General features: G+C 47.3%; 1 protein-coding gene across 1 annotated transcript in view; it reads right to left on the bottom strand.

The window, feature by feature from the left end:
* Window positions 1-9,288, bottom strand: part of REN (renin) — a 115,817-nt gene extending 106,529 nt beyond the window's left edge. The window contains exon 1 of the mRNA XM_078644657.1: window positions 8,962-9,288. Coding sequence (XP_078500783.1) covers window positions 8,962-9,023 — 62 coding nt within the window. The 5' untranslated portion in view covers window positions 9,024-9,288. The remainder of the gene's footprint in view (window positions 1-8,961) is intronic.
* Between the last annotated feature and the right edge of the window lie 14,934 nt (window positions 9,289-24,222).

The following is a 24,222-nucleotide window of genomic DNA, read 5'->3' as shown; positions in this document are numbered from 1 at the left end:
GCAGACAGAGTATAACGTGCAGTCGTGCACTCCATATTTTATAGCATTATTTATTTAAATGTTGCTCGTTTTCGGGTACTGGTGCTTTGAACTTGGAGACCAGAGGGGCGCGTGGCACTCAGACGTGCTGTCGTCACCACGACACGTGGCGTGTACCCATGAAGAAGTGTAACAAACAGTTTGGGTGTTCGTGAATGAAGTACAGCAGGGTATGTGTCCATGGGACCCCAGAGATTCAAGGTAGATGGTCATGGAGGCAGAATGGTGTCATGAGGGTAGAATGGTGTGCAATCCAATCCATTCCGAGGTTGGGTCTTGGGTGTACTGAAAGGAATGTGGGTGTTGAGGGAGTGTGCCGTGTGGGTGTCGGTCGGTCACGGTTAACTGGTTGTTGTGTGTGGGCCCCGGACAGGGCGTGATGATGATAATTATACACAAGAATTTCAGAATAGAATCAGCGCAGCACAGGTCTGTCAGTGCACACGTCAGCACAGACCTCTTGGCAGTGCTGCCATGTGCCTCCTCTATCGTAGTGACGTCACCGAAGTAGGGCTGGGGGACTTTTATGGCATTGATAATAAAGCGCTCTGCTGGTATAAGCTTCAGACATCCATTATTCATAGCGTTGCTGCCACAGGTGGGCGGCTTTGTAGCGCTTGGAGGGGTGCGCGCTCCTAACCCCTCAAGGCAGCATAGTTGTTAGGCTATCACGTGCACAATGACATCTATCCTGTGTAAGGTAACCGCAAGCTGGGATTTTTGGGATGGGGGCATACCTAGGACGAGCAAACCAAAACTACAAGTCCTAGTATCCACTTGTTCTTCTGACTGGACTGCTGGAAGGTCTCACGTGAGCCTGTGGCAGGAGTGTGCTTCCATACAGGGGCGGCACAGACTCCTCCTGAACCTGGGGGCGCTCCTATTGCAAAAAATGACAATCAATTGAAACCCCATTTAAAGTACACATATGTTACTCTCCCCTCCCTATTGTGCAATGTGTGACGCAGATTAGCTGTCGCACCTTCCACCCCGTAGATTTGGGCTCCTCGTTAACACTAGTGGATTACTACAGCTCTCAAGAGTGTGCCTCCGACCGCAGGGTACCGATGACTACATGGCATCTGGACTATTGTTTCTTGCCACGTTTTTTAAAATTAACAAATCGGGGCATTCTGGGACTTGTAGTCCTCATTTCTTTGGTTAGGTCAGTTGGCCCATTGGTATAACCCGACTGAAAACATTGAGAGAAAAGCCTGAGTGGTGAATGCAAGCACTGATTCATGGTCAGGTCACCTGAATTCCTCTGGAACCCCACTCTGGAAGTCTGGTTGGGTGGGGAAAAGTCAGTCATAGCATTAACTAACGACCAATATCTCCAGTGAATAATACATGATGACATTAACCAGCATTGGCACAGGCAGTACACCTGGGTTTGATCTGACAAGGCATACAAACAAACCCTTGCAGAAATGTTTCCACAGAAGAGTGAGTTAAACCCATACCTATTGCCTTTGCTGATGTCTGTAGTGGATGAGATGGTGGTGATGGAGGTATTGGCGGTGGTAATATTGATTGGGGTGTTATGGTATTTGCAGTAGTATTGCTGGTGGTTTGGTATCAGTGATGGTATGGATGGTGTTATGACATTGATGGGGTTGGTATGGTATAGGTGGTGGTATGGGTGATGGTATGGGATTGGTGGTGGTATTATTGATGGGGTGTTATGGTATTTGCAGTGCCGGGGGGGGCCCCCTCCATGTGCTTTGCAGGGGGGCCCCCTCAAGTTTCGTTACGCCACTGTATGTGGTCCCTAATATTGCACAAAAACATACTTCACAAATGAGGGCATGTTTTATCCTTTTTCCCTGGTCCATTTTGACCCCAATCCTTCCAGGGCATGGGCACACTGGAAGCTGGAGCGAACATGTTTTATTAGGAGATTGTGGAACATGAGCAACGTGGTTACGTGGGTATTACGGGAACTGTCATCTGAGGACTGGTATTTGCTGATGAGTGCAGTAAGCACACCTGGGGGTTGTATACATTGATATGGGACTCAGAGCACCGATTCACAAAGTAACTTAAGACTCGTAAAGCTATGAGTTCGGAATCCCCGAACTGAGCACTGTAGTGTGGAGTTTCTGACCAGACTGCGTAAACTAAGCACTCATTATAACTTTACAACAACTTTATAACAACGTGTGAGTCCCTTTGTGAATCGACCCCTGAGCTTTCACCCTCATCAGCTCTGTGGAGTTGTTTACATCCTATCCAGGTTCTGCCATGCTATGGTCCCAGTACGCTTGGAAGTGCACCCATTTCCCACGTTTTCCTCAAAGTTCGTTAAAGTGAGAACCAAGGCAGGATGTCTAATTATAACTGTTAGGGCGGGCCCACTACAGCCTCCGGGGCCTGCCCCCTCATTCCCTGTCCGTCTCCAATCCTATTGAAAGCCCCTCTCATCCTCCCCTGCACAGCCGCCATCTTTCCCTAAATCTACCTCTCCCCATTCCCTATCACTCCTCCTTCATTCACAGCTCGCCACTAATGCCTCCTGTGAAATCTTCTAGGATTCTTCAAGCCTCTCACTTACACCGCGCTCTCGGCTCTTCTTACTGCTCCATCCCGCTCACTCACCCCATGTTTCTCCGTCTCTTTCACTCTCTTCCCTAATTCCTCGTCCATCCCTCGGCTCGCAGCATTCAGAGACTCCCGTGCCTCCTTCCCATGCCATCCATGCCTGCTCCCCTGCCTGGCTTCCCATGCTATGCCTGCTCGGGTTACCTCCTTCCCATGCCATGCCTGTACCCCAGCTCGGCTTCCCATGCCATGCCTGCTCGGGTTACCTCCCATGCCATGCCTGTACCCCAGCTCGGCTTCCCATCCCATGCCTGCTCGGGTTACCTCCTTCCCATGCCATGCCTGCTCCCCTGCCTGGCTTCCCATGCCTTGCCTGCTCGGGTTACCTCCTTCCCATGCCATGCCTGCTCCCCTGCCTGGCTTCCCATGCCATGCCTGCTCGGGTTACCTCCTTCCCATGCCATGCCTGCTCCCCTGCCTGGCTTCCCATGCCATGCCTGCTCGGGTTACCTCCTTCCCATGCCATGCCTGCTCCCCTGCCTGGCTTCCCGTGCCATGCCTGCTCGGGTTACCTCCTTCCCATGCCATGCCTGCTCGGGTTACCTCCCATGCCATGCCTGTACCCCAGCTCGGCTTCCCATGCCATGCCTGCTCGGGTTACCTCATTCCGATGCTATGCCTGCTCGGGTTACCTCCTTCCCATGCCATGCCTGCTCCCCTGCCTGGCTTCCCATGCCATGCCTGCTCGGGTTACCTCCTTCCCATGCCATGCCTGCTCCCCTGCCTGGCTTCCCGTGCCATGCCTGCTCGGGTTACCTCCTTCCCATGCCATGCCTGCTCGGGTTACCTCCCATGCCATGCCTGTACCCCAGCTCGGCTTCCCATGCCATGCCTGCTCGGGTTACCTCATTCCGATGCTATGCCTGCTCGGGTTACCTCCTTCCCATGCCATGCCTGCTTCCCTGCCTGGCTTCCCATGCCATGCCTGATCGGGTTACCTCCTTCCCATGCCATGCCTGCTCCCCTGCCTGGCTTCCCATGCCATGCCTGCTCGGGTTACCTCCTTCCCATGCCTCCTTGGGGCCGCACTTGCGAGTTCAGCTATTTTCTCAGAACTTTCCAGCGTTCACCCATTCCTTGGCAGCGACACCAGACCAGATGGCTGCCCGGGAGGGGGCGCGTTAGGTACAGCCTTGAAGGAGCTGAGGGGCATCGGGGGCTTTCAACCTGCCCAAGAGTACACGAAGCATCAAGAGAACTGATCGGAAATGTCTTCAGTTAATAACTCAATTCAATCCCAGTCTCTTACGGGTTAGGCCTGATGTAAACACAGCTATTGAACACAAACACCCGCCGTGTCAAACACTGCGCGGATGACGCGGGGAGGCCAGGGTCGGGCTGACCTATAGAGCAATCAGCCTGTGCCCGGTGGACTGGCCTGACAGATCAGTGTGTGGGACAGTGTTGCCTGTTTGCGGACCTCTTTTGCTGTCCGAAGGCGGTTTTAACTGCTGATTGTCCTGATATTACCACATACACTGTCGGCAGTAAGCACAAACGCCTGCAGTCTCCCATACCTCGCAAATACCCACACACCGGTCTACAAGTTCAAAACCGGCCTAATTTTCAAATGTGGGTCTCTGTTTTAGCTCTCTGGTCCGCTAACAGGGGGCGATTTTATTTTGGTGCCCGGGCCTAATGTGTCCAAATCCGACCGTGATGAAGACAACCCCAATGTTGCCCTGCCCCAGTGAACCCATTTACTTTAGCTCACCCTCATACTGCGAGGAATTCGGTGTCCCACACATTCATATATACTCTCTCCTGATCGGTCTGAGTCTCTCTCAGTAGAATGCAGTCTCACTTACTGGATCTAATCCTCACTCTTGGGAGCACTAAATCACAAACTGGTGTAAATCGCAAATATTTGACCACAGACTCAGTCACTGGGTGTCAGTGTGACAGATTGAACAACAGAATCACCAGTGCTTTAAATATGAAAAAATAAGTGCAGGTACTCATTAAAATAAATTAGAGGTGTGGCAAATGGGCGGGGCTAGGGGCGGGGCTAAGGGCAAGATATGATGATACATAATGACTTCTGTACCAGTTGTAGCATATATCAAAACGCATGAGAAATGCGTTTATGTAAACAAATCAGGTTAACTCGTTACACAAAATGAAAGCCAAACAGGATGATATGTTAACATTTCCTTGTTTTTTAATATTTGCTGCTTTTAATGCCATATGTTATTTATTGTTCTTTGGCACACTACTATATATTCTCAAGCGTGCACACACACACAGAGCGAAACAAGCTGAGATTAACACAAAAGCATTCCACCCATTCCCTTTAAAATATCTCCGGAGAGTGTCCTGATTCTCTCCCTCTTTCTCTCTCTCTTCTCTCACACAAAAATAGGCACACACTGGTCGGCAAGCACATAGACATATAAATATGTATGTTTAAACGATTATTAAAGGTAACAAGAAATGCACAGGATTTTTGACTGTACACAAATTTGTGTTAAAATACAATTTCAAAGCCCATTTATGATTTCAGAACACAACATCTGGTATTTTTATGTGAAAAAAGTGACAATCCTAACTTCACCTGTCACCTCACTTCTATACATTCATCCTTCCCCCTTCCTTCTATCTTCTTAACTTACCCTCAACCAAATCCATTTGCCAGTTGTCCTGGATCTCATTCCTGGAGTCCTGCAGCGTTCCCTGCTGTTAATTTCTCTATGGGAAAGGCCAGTATTTCATTTGTAAAGAAATAAGTGCCCGGGCTCAAAGTTTTTTCTCAGAACCTCTTTTCCAGCGCTGCTGAATGCGAGGTTGACATTTGTTTCATCTACCACCAGAAACTCTCTCCTTCTTTATCTCCGTTTTGCAGGTACTTTTCACTCCTACTTTTTCCCTTTGTCTCTATTTTCTAGTTGTTACCTTCTTGCATCTTTACCCATGTTACCTTTCTCTCTCGTTCTGATCCAGTCCCTAAATATAAGTGCACGTATTTGTTACCGGTGCTAAGTGGACAATAATTAGTTATTAAAAGGCTTCTCTCTCAGTGTAGCCGAGCATGTTCAACAAGGCCCGGTACAGAAAGAGGAAGAAACGGGCAATCACTGGCAGCTTCATAGTGAAGTGCCATCCAGCCCAGCTCCAGCAACAAAGTGCCCATGAGGCTGTCCCAGGAATTAGATATATGCAATGGCAGGTTACCACTGCACAAGACGGCGAAGGAAAAAGAGGTCCAAAGTTAAAGCATAATTTGTAATTGAAAAAAGAAGGCACAGTGATATTTATTTGTCTACCTACCCTCACCCACTACTTACATTTCTGTAGCACTCATGATAGGCAGTGTCTGAGGGGTGAGAAGAACTGTGGGCTCCGCCCTACTGCCGGCTTAGCTGGGGAGATATAGCCCTAGGCCTCTGTGCAATATTTTATTGCTAGGCGCTAAGCACACAGGCTAGCGTAATGTACACAGTTTCGTGCTACTGTAATGTACACATTTTTCTGTGTTTGTCACGTTCCTTCATCGTCCTGGGCTTGCTGTTCCCAAGCTTGCCTCGCCCCAGCTGTCACAAGCCAGCCCCTAGCAATAATTTTCCCAATTAGAGGCTCGGGCAGGGTGCAGGTCTTTTGGCGAAAAGGGTAAAAGTGAAAGCAGCTCGGAAGATGATTTAGGAAAATGCAGCAAACCAAACCTGCTGCGTGCATTCCTCTTTTAAAATGATCTGCACCACAGCTCCCTGCATAAAAGACAGCCATAGTGCCTGCCCTCGAAAATAAGTGCTGGTGCTGAGCACCGGCAACTACAGGCACAAATTAAGCACTGAATTTACACCCATGGAGCCAGTACCCATGTCAGTCATGTTGTCATGCAAAGGCAGTGATTAGTGTTGGAGGGGCACACAAAGGAAAGCAGCCTCTGTGCTGAACAAAAAAGATGAAACGAAACTGCTTTGGGGAAGGTAGAGGATTGTGTGCCGCTGCCACTCCCTGTAGATGGCCAGTGCATGTCCCTAAATGGGACAGGATTACTGACTGGCAACCTCAGCCCATTTCACACGCCTGATGGAGGAAGGGGGTCGGGGGGGCCTTAACACTTTGAGGCTAATAGCCATTGAGCACCTGATCGACAGTGCAGGGTCTGTCTAGACCCTGTCCTGTTGATCACAGCATGACGCAAGCAAGCCCTCTCAGACCCCTGCAGTCTGGGGCCATTCAAGGGGCCGCTGCTGGGATCTCCAGGAGCGACTCTGCCAAAGGGCACTGAGGGGTTAAGTGACTTGCAATCTCCTCCGAAGCTGAATGGTGTCTGCCCTGAGCTGGAGGACATACCTAACCGGAGCCTGCTGTGCTCTCGAGGAGGGTACCGGTACTCTCCCTGATCCAAGAAAAAGTGCCGGTACTGAGGGCCTGAAAATTCGGAAGTGCCGGTACTCAGTACCGGTGAGTACCGGCCCATTTAAAGCACTGAGTATCACTGAGTAAGTGGGTTCTCACTCCTTGGAGTGCAGTCTCCAACATAGGGGGTGTGTAGCGCAGTCTCACTGATTTGAGGCATTGGAGCGTCGATTAACTCACTGAGGGCCAGTGTCACTCATCACAGTACAATATCACACACTGGGTTGGAGTCTCACTCCCTGGCGCTTACACTCTTTCTCTCTCTCTCTCTCTCTCTCTCTCTCTCTCTCTCTCTCACTGAGCCTGAGGGAGAGTTTAACTCCTCGTATCATTACTGAGCAGGAGTCTTACACAGAGGCCATCCTCAGTCTTGGCCAGTCCCAATGCCTCCACATGTGTGAGAATGACACCTTGAAAACAACACTCTTCTAATAACAAGTAATTCGTCAGTCTGGACTCCCACATCCCACCTCACACCCAGCCTTAGCTTGCTGCTCAAGTGACATGTTCCTTTTCTAAAATAAAACACACGTACACTTTTCTGTTTCATCACTCCTGTTACTAAGAAAGGCTTCTTCTGGGTGCCCGTCTGAGGCGCTTCCATTTTATGCCAGGCTGCAACTTTGATAGAGCAAGAAAAGGCAGCATCCTAGTGGGGATCGAAAATTAGTGAAAGAATGTCCGAAATGTGGCCTTTTCGATATTTGGGGAGCACTGCAGCAGACAACATTTTAATTTGCCTGGAGTGTCGAAAATTCCTCCCTTTCTACCCGATGTTAGGTAATCTGCTTTATCCATCTGAAAATGTATTTCTACTAATTACGATCTGCCTGTGAAGCCACGTGCAGCTCCAATCTAAAGCCCGAAGTCCAAGCTGAGGCCTACGAAGGCGGAATGTGTGCTCAGTGCCAGTGACTGCAAACAACAAGAAGCACAACATGCTACAAAGGAAGATCACTCAAAAAAAGCAGCAACTTCGGGGTCTAGCTCCCCGGCTGGAGGGGACAAACGTTGATGAGGACCCGACAATCACAACTGAAGACGACATTTGCCAAGGACTTCTGGGTCTATCTGACTATATCAAGAATGTGTCATTGATCGACCTGATGAGCTCAAGAATGGAACCATTACAATCAATGCGGTGACCCAACAAAGAGTCAACGGACCTGGGATACAAATGATACAAAATAACAATGGTCCTAGACCAATACCTCAAAGAGAATTATTTCTCAACATTCGTCATTTAACAGTTCTGAGCTTATAGTATTCAGCTCGTGGTTACGCGAAACCATTACCAAATAAGAATGTATGATGTGCAATAGACAATTCCTGAATGAAAATTGTCTGTTGCACATCAAACATTCTTACATGCCATGAATGTTTCTGACACCAGCACAGATGGCTCCTGCGCCTGTGCACCAGGCGCTTGTGATACACCGGTCTGCAGTCTGTCCTCTGAAACACATCACACAGTGCTATGGCTTCGGGTGGGCCTCTTATACCATTTCCAAAGAGCCGAAGATCACACGTGGTCACATACATGTACCAGTTCCCCATAATCGTTAAATCTCCCTAGAGGGATCTCCAGTGTTACCATCCAGTTTATGAGGGTGAGGCCAGGGCAACGACTGACCAAAGGCTGTCTGGGCCAAAGGCCGAAGCACCTCCAGGAAGGGCCTCAAACGTGTTCCCAACGCAGCCCAAATACGAATTAATATCAGTAAGTTCAGCATTGATGGATAAAATGACAACAAGATATTCGTGGAGAAAGAATGCTTGTGCAAGGAACATGAACTGTGTCCTGCAGCCTCAGCTGGACCCCCGTGAATATACTCTTTCACCAGCCCTTGAACTCACCACATGCACCAAAACATATGAACATATCTAACAAAGCTGTTTAGTTTGACAAGTCGACAGTAGGATAGTTGGTAACAGCCCTGTATTACGTCGCCCCCTTACCTCCGGAAGGCGTGCGAGCAGGCGCACATGAAGCAGAAGGCCACGACGCCCCTGACGTCCATCTCTCTCTCACTCCCGTGCTGGGTGGGTGCCTCGGTGCCTGGCTCTGGTGCCCACTCTAGTGTCGGAAACCCGGGGCTGCTACCGTGCCAGCCAGTAGAGGGAGCTACTCTCGTGTGCACCGTGGGTCGGCTGCGCCCTCTGCTGGACGTTCGGCGCAGAGTTCCTCCTTCTGTCGGCCCCAGGCTTGCTCGAGTAGCAGCGGGATGCTCTGTCAGGGTTCGTTTACGGTCCGTTGTAGAGTTGCTGGGACGATCGGCCGTGCACGCTGTTGTTGAGACTAGGACCAGTTACAGGTTTTATACACACGCACCGGCTCTCCTGATAGGCTGGGAGCCTGCCTGCCGAGCAAAGACATGCATACACTGGGTCAACCCTGCCATGGCCGCACTTCCTGCCAGGGGGCAGCGGGGGCACACAACATTACACAGGCCCCGCACCATGCACGTCACTGGTTCTGTGAGGAGCCTGGACCTCAACTTCCCTCGTGCTGCACGAGCAGAGAGGCCACGCAGGCAGCCTCTGCGGGGCTCGAGACAGGGTCCCGGGTCAAATATTTTATGGGTTTTGGCAATCTTCCAAGTCAGGGTTTATTTACATAATAATCTGGAGCCAAGCATTTCTTCGGTGGCATCAGTGAGAAGTTTACCTCATTTTATCCTATCAAGCCGCAGCTCTGCCAATTCACCTCTGTAGTTGTTTTTTTTTTTGCCCTTGTATATAGCGCAAACTCGACCCGAAGGTATTGGAGCGCTTTACATGAGCACCAGTTATGTTACACAAGGACACATTCATTTTTTTTGGTAGTGGTAAGTGATTTGCCCAGAATCACAGGATGCGGAGGCGACCCCGAGGCTTGAACCTTGGTTTCCCAGCTCCAAAGTCGGCAGTCTAGCCATCATACAACATCCTTTCCCCAACACTTGACCTGTGGCTTCTCTTGCTGTTCCCGCATAGGCACCCACATGTGGCTACTAGTGTTCACCGGCTCAGCTCTGAGCTGCACCTCCCCTGCTGTCCCACTAAGACAACCATCACCCTGCTGTTCCACTACACCTCAATACGGCAACCCTTGCTATCTGCAGAGGTAAGACTCGCGCAGCTCGGCCAAACCACCTCAGTTCGGTCCCGCTGGTGGCGAAAATCTATTTGGCAACCCCTTCCCCCCCATGACCTCCTCGGATTCCCTCACTACCACCCAGAAAAAATGTCTCTCATCTCTCCACAGCTCCTCTCTCACATACATTTAATTTGTTTTAAAGCGCTGGTTAAGCTGGCTTTCCTAATCCACTCTGCGATCCACATAATATATAGATCTGTTCTTCACAGCAGGCATATTAACCCTGTGTGCTACTATTTGGTGAGAAAGCAAAAGACACACAGATGATGGACGGAATGCCGTGCAAATCAAACATTCACCCCCAGTCAATAGATCTGGGTTAAATCCATCGTTCTTTTGCTCACCATGCCACCCCAGTTTAGACCTGGCCATATGCAAATCAGTCGTGACCCTGTGCCTCAGGGGAAAAGTCCAGCCCGAACTGCCAAGCCAGGTCCTCCCTGGACAGGAAACAAGCATCCTGTGTGCCTCCTGTAACTATGAAAACACTAGCTTGCACTTCTATCCCTGGTGTCCTTGCAATTGGCACATTTCTGGCGAGCGAGAGTGATAGCCCTGCAGATCTCTGCATGGGCGCACTGGAGGTAGCAAACGCGTGGCTTGAAATATAGCAGGTGAGCATTAAGCTGCAGTGGTAGAGGTGTGTTCACGGGCCCCACGCTAAAATATCAGTGGGTCTGAGGTTTATGTTGCGTTGCCCTGGTAGAGCAATGTGTGTGAGACCCATTCGTGGGCGGTCTGTGAAGCATTGTGAGATGCGCAGTGGCGTAGCTAGTCGTTTGGCTACCCCTGGCAGTCCCTTCATTTGCCGCTGTGAGCGACGGCTGCAGGTAAGATTGGGGGGAGGCCGACGCCTCCAACATTTGTGCAGCCGGAGGCGTACCGCCCCCCAGACCTCCGTGCTACACCACTGGAGGTGCACTGGCAGGGCCCAAGTTGTACTGCAGTAGCAAAGGGTGCTGAAGCTGTGGCTAGAAGTAGAGGAAACATAGTTTCGGAATGAGGTGTACTAGCAGAACCGTATGTGAGCCAAGGTGTTGCAATAGAAGAGGGTTCTGCGGGCGTCTGCCTGCTGGACAGAACCAGGGCCAGCTTTAGAGCAGGGCGACCGGTGAAGCCGCACTGGGTGCTGACCTGGAGAGGGGGGCCCTGACCTCAGCAGGGCGGTTGTGTTTAGTAATAACTTAAGATTTAAAAACACCTGCTGCTCCAGCTTTCAGGCAGGATAAAAATATCTAGATAACTCTTATGATTAATGTTCCTGCTAGAGAGAGATGGAAGTTTTATCTTGTGGCAGTTTTGACTCACCATAGAGTAAAAGACACACACATGATGGATGGAATGCAGTGCAATCTATGATAAATCCATTGTTCTTTTGCTCACCATGCCATCCCAGTTTAGACCCAGCCATATGCAAATCAGTCTTGACCCTGTGTCTTATGGGAACAGTCCAGCCCGAACTGCTAAGCCAGGTGCTCCCTGGACAGGAAACAGCATCGTGGGACCGGTTTTGGGGCATCACCCCATATCAGCCAGGCTAGCTTGAATGCAGTGACACAGTGAGCCCGGGACCCACATTGGATTTGTTCTGCATTCTTTCCATGATCTGTGTGTGTTTTGCTTTCTCGCCTTAAGTGCTCCGGGTATGCCCAAACGTGTGTCCCAGGATCATTGTGCCACTGAATTCTAACTAGCCTGGTCGATGAGGGGTGATGCCTCAAAACCAGTCCCAGGATGCTTGTTTCCGGTCCATGGAAGACCTGGCTTGGCAGTTCGGTCTGGGCGGTCTAAACTGGGGTGACATGGTGAGACTTGCTTATGGCTGGGTCTAAACTGGGGTGACATGGTGAGCAAAAGAACGATGGATTTAACCCAGATCTTTTGACTAGGGGTGAATGTTTGATTTGCACTGCATACCGTCCATGCTCTGTGTCTCTTTTACTTTATGGTGAGTCAAAACTGCCACTAGACAAAACTTCTATCTCTCTCTAGCAGGAACATTAATCACAAGAGTTATCTAGATGGTCGCACTGCTCTAAAGCCGGCCCTGGTTCTGTCCAGCAGGCAGACACCCCTCAGAACCCTCTTCTATTGTAACACCTTGGCTCACATACGGTTCTGCTAGTACTCCTCAGTCCAAAACTATGTTTCCACTACTTCTAGCAACAGCTTCGGCACCCTTTGCTTCTGCAGTACTACTTGGGCCCTGGCAGTGCATCTCCAGTGGCATAGCAAGGGAGATCTGGGGGGCGGTACGCTCAGGCAGCACAAATTTTGGGGGCAGTGGCCTCCCCCACTCTTACCTGCAGCTGTCGCTGGGCGGCAATTGGTGGAACTTCCACTGGCGGCCTAACATCTAGCTACGCCACTGCGCATCTCACCATACTTTACAGACCCCCCAGGAATGGGTCTCACACACATAGCTCTAACAGTGCACTGCAACATAAACCTCAGACCCACTGATATTCCAGCGTGGGGCATGTGCACACACACCTACCACTGCAGCTTAATGCTGACCTGCTATATTTCAGGCCAAACCTTTGCTACCGCCAGTGCGCCCATGCATAGATCTGCAGGGCTACCCATCTTGCTTGCCAAAAACGTGCCAATTACAAGGACACCCAGGATAGGAGTGCATGCTAGTGTTTTCATAGTTACACGGGGCACACAAGTTCTTTCACGAGTATAGGCACACACATCGGTGGACAGGGTGGACTGTGCTACAAGTCAGGGGTGTAGCTTGGTCTGTTAGATAAGGGGGGATGGAGCTTCAGATTTTGAAACGTTCAGGCTGCCATTTAATGTTAAAACACATTATACAATAAGCAGGCTGCATGAGAGGGGCCTAAAGGGGAGTAGAAAGGGAGATGAATGCAGATTGGTATGAGTTCCACTCTCACTTGTTGGAATCAGAGTACTTGTCTATTTCCCTGCTTGTAGTCAAGCAAGCAGGGAAACAAATGAATTGTTTTCACACACAAGGAGCTGCATGTTTAGCAGCTCCCTGTGTGTGAAAGCAATGTTGGCTCCCACAGGAGGCAGGGAGCCGGCTGGAGTCGCAGGGGACTTAAGGCTCCCCCTGCGGTCCCATTGCAGATGCACCCAGAGAACCATGGCTGAGCCCCAGGGGATGGGGTCCCCGGGGCCAAAATCGGCCAGGGAGGGACCTGCTCCCCCATTAGAATAAGGTCAGGTCCTGGGGGATGGGGACCCTAGGGCCAAAATTGACCAAGGGAGGAGGGCCGCGCGGCCCCGCTCCCCCATTAGGATAAGGCCAGGCCCCAGGGGATGGGTCGCCATGGCCAAAATCAGCCCGGGAAGGGGGCCTGTGCGGACCCATTTTTGGTAATTGCCAGGCCCCAGGGATGGGGTCTCTGGGCTAAAATTCGCCTTATAGGGGGCCACGAAGCCCCGTCCTCTATTAAAAAAAATAATTCATTAAAGGACAGGCCCCTAGGGTTGGGGTGCCCATGGCCAAAATCAGCCTAGGGAGGGAGACTGTGTGGGCACCCTCCCCCATTTTAAATGGCTGGGCACCAGGGGATGGGCTTCCCAGGGTCAAATTTGGCCCAGAGGCGCCTTGGGGAACCCTCCCCTATTAAAAAAAATAGGCTCACATCTCCAGCAAATAAAGAAACATTTACTTCTGCAAAGTACAAATCATCCAAGTGTGTTTTCTCTGCAGTTCCACCTTGTAATGTTATCTGTTGAAGACACTCAAGGAACAATCACATTGGTAAAGTTACAGACAGACAAGGTCACTGGAGACATTTCCTCTGTGTCCTTTACACAGCTGTTGTGTAGGAGATGCACTATACATTTACCCAACAAGGTAGCAATTACTAATTAAACAGTAGAAAGTACTCCGGTTGGGTAGAAGTGTTCACAAAATGGTTGTGTATTCTTGCATAAATACGCAGGGCAGGATTCATTCTGGCACGATGCTCATTTCATACAAAGGAAACCTCAACAGGAAGCCCTTACAGATATAAACAAAGACAGTGCCCACGTTGAAGCTCCAGTTCTGTAAAATACTAACCATCCTACCTTCGAAACCATGGCCAAGGGAAAGCAAGTGTGTTTTCTCGGTATTACCAGGTAAAAGTTATCTGAAGTCCGTGATGGAGATGTTTGCATCCTTGCTTTTCTCAAGTGCAATATTCAGTGGCGGCTCCCCCATTGGGGCGTGGGGGCATCTCCCCACTGCTTTCTGGCAGTGCGAGAAGGCAGAAACATAAACGGTAACAACTACCATTTATGTTTCTGTTTCTCGCACTGCGAGAAAGCAGAAGTGCCTCTGTGCCTGGTTTTGGACTGGCGGTCCTGCTCGAGGGCAGGGGGGGAGTGGCTTACCGACTGTTGTGGGTACAGACAGTTTGGTCGACCCCAGGGCCGGACAAAGCAGTCATACACACTCCCCCGTTTTCTCTATGTAGGCTGCATGCAGCTAAATGATGGTAAGAGGCTGGTGTAGTAGGGGTTGGTGACTTTTACATACAACGCGATTTACTAAAGAGACACAAACGCAAGAGTATGAAATGCTTGTAACAAGGAATCTTAAACAATGGGAATTCAGTGGAACATATTCCATTCCATCGTTATTAGTTCATCTGTACAATTACCGAAGCGAGTCAGCCGCATTAAGCCTTTTAGCCTATGGATGATGATGCCCATGTGCTGAACACGATGGAGTGAAATGACAGTGTAGTGTCAGAACAAGTGGGGTCTACAAAGTGGTTGGGGAGGTAGTAGGGGTGTGAGAAGGGGAATAAGGGTTACAGTGGAAACTGGGAGATGAGAAGAATCTAAAGAGAGTAGGGAGAGGTGGAGAAAGAAGAGAGTAGAATGAGCTGGAGAATTTGAGCCAGTGGTTTCCGGTACTTGGTTGGCACCGGCGCTTCCGTGCTCTCAGTGGGAAGTATCGAGCGCTGCGCTCTGCATCGGTGGACTAACACGTATGAAAAAAACATACACATACACGTATTTCATCCCAGAAGACATGTCTCCCTCTTTCCTTTCCCCTCTGACCGTCTCTGCACCCTATCTCTTATCTCAGAAAGCATGCCTCTCTCTCTTTCCTTTCCCTCTGATTCTCTCTCTGCAGCTTCTGTCTCTTCTCTTCCCCGGTGACTCCCTCTGTCCGCACTCTCTTCTTCCAAAATACACATTCCCCTGCACACTTTCACATGTCCTTCTGCAGCACTCTCGCTCGCTCTTGTCTCTGCTACACTCTCTCTTCTCGCAGTGTACAAGTCTCTCTCTTCACTTCCCTCTCTGATTCTCTCTCCCTGCGCTCTCTCTTTTCACAGAGTACGCATTTCCCCTCTTACCCTGACAGTCTCTCTGAACCCTATCTTTCTCAGCTGTTTCTTCTCCCAGATCGTGCTTCTCACTTCTTCAACACCTCTTATTGTCTTTCTTAAATTCCTGAGTAGATGCTTTATCCAGAAGCCACCCGACACTCCATAAACCACGGTATAAAGAGGAGTTTTACAAACAGGGCAAAGTTGAGAACTCTGTACATTTTATAATAATACGAACATATGGTGCCAGGGTTTCCACCAGATGTGATCCAGAATAATCTCAAGAGGCAGTAAACAGCGTGGTTGTGCATGGACCGTATGATCCTCGGACGTACAGTCCACGTAAAGGCATGTACACCACCAGTGCACTGATGGCCATTATTTAACACGCGTGACCTTTCACATTTGTGCCAGTCAGCTCTAAACTTTAGTTTGCCTCCTTCTTTGAAAATACGTGCAGACACCCAGTACTGTGTGATGCCAGGGAACCAGGCCTTTTTGGTGGATTTATTTTAAGCTGGGCTGTCTGACATTCAATTGCTTTGCACCGGTTGACAGAGTTAATTTGTTAAATCCTGCAGTGACATTTTGCATTCCTGGTTGCAGATCTCTAGTATATTGGTTTATTTTTGCGCGCCTAGGATGTCAATTTCGCTTGCTCGCTACAGTGCTGTGAGACACTTGTTTTACGCCTCACCCCTTTCAAATGTCACCAGCCGCCACTTGAAATGGTGTTTGTGATGAGTGGGTTCTTTCTTGTCAAGTGCTACTAAGACCAGAGATTGTGTTCTAAACTTTGAGAAACTAGAAGTATGTAAACTTGCCTGAAAACCCAGCACGTTTGACCCTCTGCCTTTTACATTAGCAGTTATGCAGAGTCTTCCCACTCTTTTCTCACGATGATGTTCAGCTTACTAAAAGGCCTGCCCAGTGCGTTTCCCCACACATTTGGAGAAAAGGTCTTGATGCCTAGGAATACAATTGCATCTCCATCAAACAAAGAAGCACTTACTCCTGTAAAGTACAAATCATCCAAGTGTGTTTTCTCTGCAGTTCTACCATGTAAAGTTATCTGGTGAAGGTGCTCGAGGAACAATCACATTGGAAAAGTTACAGACAGACAAGGTCACTGAAGATTTTTCCTCTGCATCCTTTACCCAGCTGAAGTGTTGAAGAAGCACTATACATTTACCCAATGAGGTAGCACCTACTAATTAACTAGTAGAAAGTACTCAAGTTGTGTAGAGGTTTTGCACAAAACGGTAGCTACTTCTTGAACAACTACGCAAGACATGATTCATTCTGGCACAATGCTCATTTCACAGAAATTAAACCGCAGCAGGTTACAGTAAGGAAATAAAATGTAAAAATGGGAAAATTCCCTGAAAAAAAGGTAACAGGGACTTTATAGTTAGGAAATAGATTTAAAAAAACCTTAGAAATTCACTGGGGAAAACAAGGTTACAGGAACGTTATAGTTAGAAAATAGAGTAATAAAAAACCTTAGAAATTCACTGAAAAAACAAAGGTTATATGAATGTTATAGTTAGGCTCTCGTTTCACTCATACAAAACCAGAGAAATTCAGCTGTCACTCATGACATGGCCAGTGACATCACTCATGACATCACTGATGACATCTCAAATGACAGGACTGATTACATCATCCACAGAACCACTCACACACTCACTTACACCCCATACATCTCATAAACCCACTGACACACCCATTCACAGACCCATAAATACACTCATGCATCTACTCACTGATCCATAGAGCCACACATCAACTCACCCGTATAGCCACTAACACAACTACTAACTCAAATAAACAGCCACTCATGCAACTACTCACTGACTAATACAGCCACTCACACAACCAGTAATACAGATACACAGACACATACACACCCACTCATACAGCCACTCACATTGGATCAGTCACCCATACAACTACTCACACACCTACTCACTCATCAATACAGTCACTCAGACAGCCACTCACTCACACATAGAGTTACTCACATATCCACTAACTTACTCACACATATACTAACAAATGTAATCACTCACTTATACAGCCACTGGGACAAGCACATACTCTCTCATAAAGCCTCTTTCCTACTCACTTACTCACCAATACAACCACTCACACTCCCATTCACTCACTCATACAGCCACACACACTCACTCACTCACACATATACCCACTTACACACCCATTCATGCACCCATACAGCCACTCATGTACCCAGTTACCACCCATACAGACACTTAAGTACCTGCTCAGGCATCTATTCAGCCACTCATGCACCCTCTCATTCACAATTTACAGCCACTGACACACCCGCACACTCACCCATACAGCCACTCATTCATCCTCTCATTCACCATTACATCCACTTACACACCCACTTATTCACCCATACGGAAAGTCACATATCCATTCAGTTACTCAAACACCCATTGAGACGCAATCACTTGCTCACCCATATGAAAACTCACATACCCACTCACTTATGTATACAGTCTCTCATACACATAACACAAAATATTTGTACGGTGGCACCTGTGACGGAATGATAAGCGGTGTATTGAATATTCCAAGATTTTTGGCTCATACACATATATAAAACACCACAAGCTTCAACTTTAGATTATTATCTGTGAAAAGTCATCCTTAGTAGAAGAGGAAACCTCACACACTTCATGCTTCACCATAGGAGTCCTCTCCCCAAACTGTTAGGACAGTGCCACCAGGGCGGACTCAACCTCCTCAAAGACTGGCTAGACAGGAAGGAGTTCTTACATAAATCTTACTGGACACCACCAACAGAAATGGGGATGCAGATGTAAACTTAAAAATGCCTTAGTGAGCCTTCGATAATACCTTTATTCTTTGGAACATTAGGTATGGTAAAAAATCAAAATTGGGTGGGTATCTAGAGTACAATTACTCACACCCATCCGCTACCAGACTCCCATATACTTACTCACTCTTCTATACAGAACTTACACACCCACTAACTCACCCATACAGGCACTCCCACAGCCACTTACCTTAGTATACATGTTTAACACTCAAGACCTTTTAGAAAACACTCACAATCACTGGATGATATCATCAGTGACGTCATTTGAGATGTCATTAATGATGTCACTGACTATGTCAAGAGTGATGTAATATGTGAAGTCACAAGCAGTGCATTGCAGGGGCATAAGTTATAGTTAGGTCAGCTAACTATAACTGATGAATTTCTCTGATTTTGTACGAGTGAAATGTGATCGTAACTCTAACGTCCCTGTTACCTTTTTTGTCAGTGAACCGCTAAGGTTTTTCTTACTGGAGTGGTAAAATGCTTTTGTCACTTTTCAGTTCGGCATGGATGGCACTCTGATAATCCTATGCTTAAGACTTTGCTGTGAAAATGAAAAACAACTTTGCCCCTTTCTAGCTTGGCGTGGATGGCACTATGCTAAACCTGTGCTTAAAACTCTGTTACAAAAACATGCGTTTGAAATGAGCAGCTACAAGGTGTCACTGGTGCTGTAGGGTGCTGCATTTGGAGGAGGTGCTCTCAGCCTAAACTTGGTAACTACCCAGAGTTTCTTGCTTTGTGTTTCATGTCATTTATTTGGCACTCTAAGTCTGAAAGTGTATAGTCTTGACTTATACTGGTTGCTCCCTTGGGTCTGGACAAAACTGTCCCTCTATGATGAGCTCTTACTAGAGCAAAACGTGTCAGTGGTTGCTATTATTCATTCCAGGTTGGTATGGATGGTATTTTACCAATCTAAAGCTGTAATACTGCGCCTGTAGTGGTAAAATAATGTTGTCTATTCTAAGCTCTGCATGTATGGAACTGTTTTTATCCTTTGCTTAATGACTTTGCTGTGGAAATGGCAAACGGTTTTATTCCTTTCTAGCTCGCGTGGATGGCACTGTGCTAATCCTGTGCTTAAAAGTCTGCTAGATTTGATGTGAACAGATTAAGAATGTTGCTTGTGCTATGGGTGCTCCATATAAGGAAGCTACTTTCTGCATAAACTTGGGAACTACCCAGAATTTGTTGTTTCCTGTTTTGCATAATGTATTCAGCACTCTAAGTCTGAAAAGGGCATTGGCTTGACTTATCCTGGGTGCTGCCTTGTGTCTGGATAAAGCTGTACCTCTCTGATGAGCTTTAACTACAGCAAAACACGTGTCAGTGGCTTATCACCACAACCAACTGAGGCTTCCTGCCCTGAGTATAAGCTTTCCCACGAGGCAACTATCAGGCATTTGGTCATGCAATTATATGGTATACAAAATTAAAGTTGGCAAAGTTAAACCCTATCTCTCCTAGAAGGGCCTAACAAGGATTGTGACAGTACAAAGCTTCTAAACACACGGTTTGGCAGAGGAGGCACCAGCACAAAAATGCTTGCATATTAGGGTAATCTGTGAGATTCTAAGTAACAAAAGTCCTATCTGTAGGCATTAAATAAAGAGTAATAACAATCTGCCTTAAATGTGTTTTGACGATAAAATATGCTTTTCACAATTAATATGTCAGGCCTACAGCCTTTATTGTAACTTTTCATTATAAACAATCAAGCTAATAACCTTTATCATTGGCCTCCTATAAGCAACTTAGATCTACTATGCTGTTTTATAAGCCTTCCCACAAGGGAATCATAAGGGATACCATAATAACATTTCAAATATGTATAAAATACAATCGTCAAAACAAAACAAAACCCCTAATAAGAGCCTAATAAGGTTAACCGTGGTTTAAATCATCTATATCCATTGTTGTTGTTCAGATAGGTCACCAGCACCAAAACTCTAGCCTACTACAGTAAGCTGTGAAATTCAAGACAACAAAATGTCTACCTACATGCTTTAACACAGTGTGATAAGGCCTCACTACCCTTTACCAAAGGCTTGACACTATACAAAATCCAGGCCTACAGAGGTGCACATAATCAGGCAACCACCAAGCATACATTTATGAAATTACAACTACGTACAAATTTACAGTTGGCTAAACAATATACAGCTGCTCTCAATAGGGTTAACAAGAATTATGACCGCATAATAGTATCTCTCCTAACAGAGCTTAACAAGAATCCCTTAGTGGAAATCTTCTATAGTCATGGTTTGTCAGAGAGGGTAACCATCACCAAAACCCTCCTTGCCACTTGAGGTAATCTATGAGATTCTATGTAACCTGTGTAACAAAAATCTGTGTGTAGGATTTAATTCAGTTTAACAATCAACCCTTGAGTGCTAAAATTGCCATATAGACTGCTGCCAAGGGCTATACCGGTTGTTAAAGGCCCTGAACCCGATTTATAGGCCTGAGTCGCATGCAAGGGCCTATTACAAAGGAGCTGGCCTTTAAAGATCCGTATAGCCTGAGGCAGAAGGGCTATAAGGCTAAAAAAACATTCCATCCACTAAGGATAGAATGTTCTAAATTAAAAAGGGAGAAACTCAAAGACAAACATTGGAATGTTGGAGCTCCAGGCTTATACCAACCAATATAATCCTGAAGCTACTCCACTGCCTCAACAGAGACTTTAACACGCTTTTCAACATTAATATGTTTGGTCTGCTGCCATTATGATAACTTTTCATAATAACCAATCAAGTATATTGTCTTCATCCAGTGGCGGCTCCTAAGGTTTAGGAGTGTCACCTCACTACCAGAAAGCAGCAAAAGAAAGGAAATAATAAAATGATAATAATGGAAGGTTATTATCATTTTATTTTGTCCTCCTGCTGCAGTTGTGTGTGAGGAGACGGGGCGGAGCTGCAGGTGAGGAGTGGTACAACACTCCTGAGCGTAATGACTGTTTGGTCGGCCATCTCGGACTGCCTAAAACAGTCATGAGCACATTCCCCCTTCTCCATGCAGGCTGCATGGAGAACATGCCCACCCCGACACAGGCAAGCAGGAAAGAAGATGCGGGACCCTGCGGTGGCAGCGGGAAGGTAAGTATTTTTATATTTATTTCAATGCAGCCGACGCCCTCCCCAACCGCACCCCCCCCCACCTGCGAGCTGTGCCAGCCACCCCATTCTTTATAATTGGCTTGTCACCATAACCAACTCATGCCTATTGTATTGAGCCATCCGGCAAACAGTCACGCAAGTACAAATGCACTGTGCCTCGTCATGAAGCACAGTGGAGCTGTGCTGATGAGCTGAGCTCGTCATAACCGCCGTGGAACGCCCACATGGGGATAATTCCCCTGCTGTGCTGGGCTTGTCCATTAAGTGGGCGGAGTTGTGACGAGCTGAGCTTGTTATGAGCACAGCTCCACTGTGCAGCGTGAAGAGCTGAGCTCGTCACAAGCACCGCGGCGCAGCGCGCAGCCCCCCTCCCCTGCACCGCAGGGAATTAGCACCGCGGGGAAGGGGTTAAAGCCCTGCTGACGATGTTGCTGCTCCTGCATTTCAAAAATAGAAGGGAAATCCAGAGAGAAAACGACTCTTTAAAGCATTTACTTTCCCCTTCAACACTTACCTGGCATGGCATCATGCCGTAACTTCTCCACTAGTGAGAAGGGAGCAGTGTGAGCATGCGCACATCAATGTGACTGTTGTCATTGCAGCAGGCACAATGTGAATGAAATACAGTAGACAGAAAATCTCTTTTTTTTTTTTTAGAAAGCTCGTACTGTCTAACCCCATAGAAGAGTGATCCACTGCGCCTCGTCTTACTGTGAACGGCATGCTAAGCTGTATCTAAAACCCTTCCTTCATCTTTTGAACATGGACAGACTTGCAAAAAAAACACTTGACAAAGCATGTGGGAAACATTTTTAAAATGATAGTCGGTAGTGAGCTTTGGCCTGACCCCAGTAAGCGGAACGCCACAAGTGCTAAAAGCATCAGGATAAACTACTGGTCGACAGAAGAGCGCACACAGTGGGCAGTGCCCGAGAAGGCGCTTCATAGCCTGTCTACTTAACAGCGAAGACCCAAATTGGCATAGAACCTTACCTTGAAATGATCCCGCCTGAGGTCCAATGAAGCACGCCACGGAAATGTCACAAAAAGCGACGTTCCCGTGGTGATAGGGGCTTGTACATATGCCACTGAGTATCTTTTCGGGAACTGGTGAGATGATTAGTGGCTGAGTACATGGATACCTTTGTTTGATTTAAGCTATACACAGACAAATTACTCCAGCACTTTCACAGATGTAGAGGGGCACCCAATGGCGCTAACTTTCTGTAATTGTTGATTTCGCCTGGTGAAGAGAGAAATTCACAATAACTCCTTTATCTTGCAGCTTGTATGGTACCAGGGGACACGTGCGCAAAGCCTGGCTTCCCCTGCGTGGGGCCCATGTATTGCTGGCCCTGTGCAGACCGGTCGACTCACACAGTGCCACTGTGTGACCCATGATATCAGCTCCCTTCACACGGTCACCCGGTGAGGAGCCAATATCACACAGCGGCAAGGAAAACGAGCTAAAACCACAATAAACAGTGGTTTTCAGCTCGTTCTCAGAGGCCTTCAAGTGCCGGCATCCATTAATGGGTGCAAAAACAACTCAGGACATCGAAAAAAGTCCAGCAAGCTTTTAGTTTTTTTTTTAGAGGATGGTCTTGGGGCTGTGGGCAGAAGTTCCTCTTAGGTACTTCTTAACCCCCTCGCTGTCGAGTCGTTCAAATGGGTGTTGTTCGTAAAAGCTTGCTTTCCTTTGGTTTATGGATTTTATTTGTGACACATTTTCAGGTATGCTCCCCCCCTGGAGAATTGGCCTATCACGAGTATCCTTTCTTTAAAGGCTTTTTACCTGTATGTTTGCACACTATTTTTTTTGTGTGCAGTCTGCAGCATTTTGTAAAGATTGTTCCTCTTTGGTCCCTTTAGTTACATAACCCTATGCAGGATGTGCACGATGTATTGTATGCTAATGCCACTGTTTTGACTAACATATAGTATAGCGTGCAATTTTTGTAGTTAAAATCTTTTTTCCGTTTTATTTAAACAACTGTCACACACTAATTTAAAGCCAACTAGCCTATGGCAAACATTATTTGTTTAGTGCACTTTTTTTGTAGATAAAATCCTTTTTTTCTGTTTCATTTATAACAACATTTATGCGCTAATTCAAAGCCTATTTTGCTAAACGTGACCACTGTTTGCGTCATGTTTATTTTCATTGGAGACTACATTTTTGTTCTTGTAATGTTCCTTTATTTGGGGTTTGTTTAACATGTATGTACTACCCTTATTCCATACGCAAGATTTTACTTAGTTTAATTAGGAGTGGGTAGAATTTATATTGTTTTCTTTCTGTCTGTTCACTCTTACTTATGTCCAGTTTTCACAAATTTTGCACAGGACTCAGAAAGAGCTCCATTCTATATTTCTTCTGTATAACAACGTCACAAAAACCCTGGTATTTGTGCCTATTGGGTAGGGAATGGCCCCCTACATCTATCAGGACATTCTAAGTCCTCAACAAAGTGCTGCTAGCTTCTTCTCTACTCCCATTGGTAAATTCTCATTCTAAGTCCTTTAGGCATTGCTGCTGGTTGCTTCACTGGTCCCAGTGATAATTCCTCATTTTAAGTCCTCAAGGCAGTGCTGCAGCAGTGTCTCTGGTCCCAGTGGCAATTCCTTATTCCTAGTCCTCTAGATGGTAGCTGCTTCTCTGGTTCCTGTGTTAATTCCCCATGCTTAGTCCTCTAGGAAGTGAAGTAGCTGCGTCTCTGTTCCCAGTTGTAATTCCTCATTCACAGTCCTCTGGACAGTTCTGCTAGCTGATTTTCT

This window comes from Lissotriton helveticus, chromosome 5_1 (genome assembly GCF_964261635.1).
Source record: "Lissotriton helveticus chromosome 5_1, aLisHel1.1, whole genome shotgun sequence".
Taxonomy (NCBI): domain Eukaryota; kingdom Metazoa; phylum Chordata; class Amphibia; order Caudata; family Salamandridae; genus Lissotriton; species Lissotriton helveticus.
The sequence above is the reverse complement of the archived record's forward strand: the minus strand, read 5'-3'. Positions and strand labels throughout refer to the sequence as shown.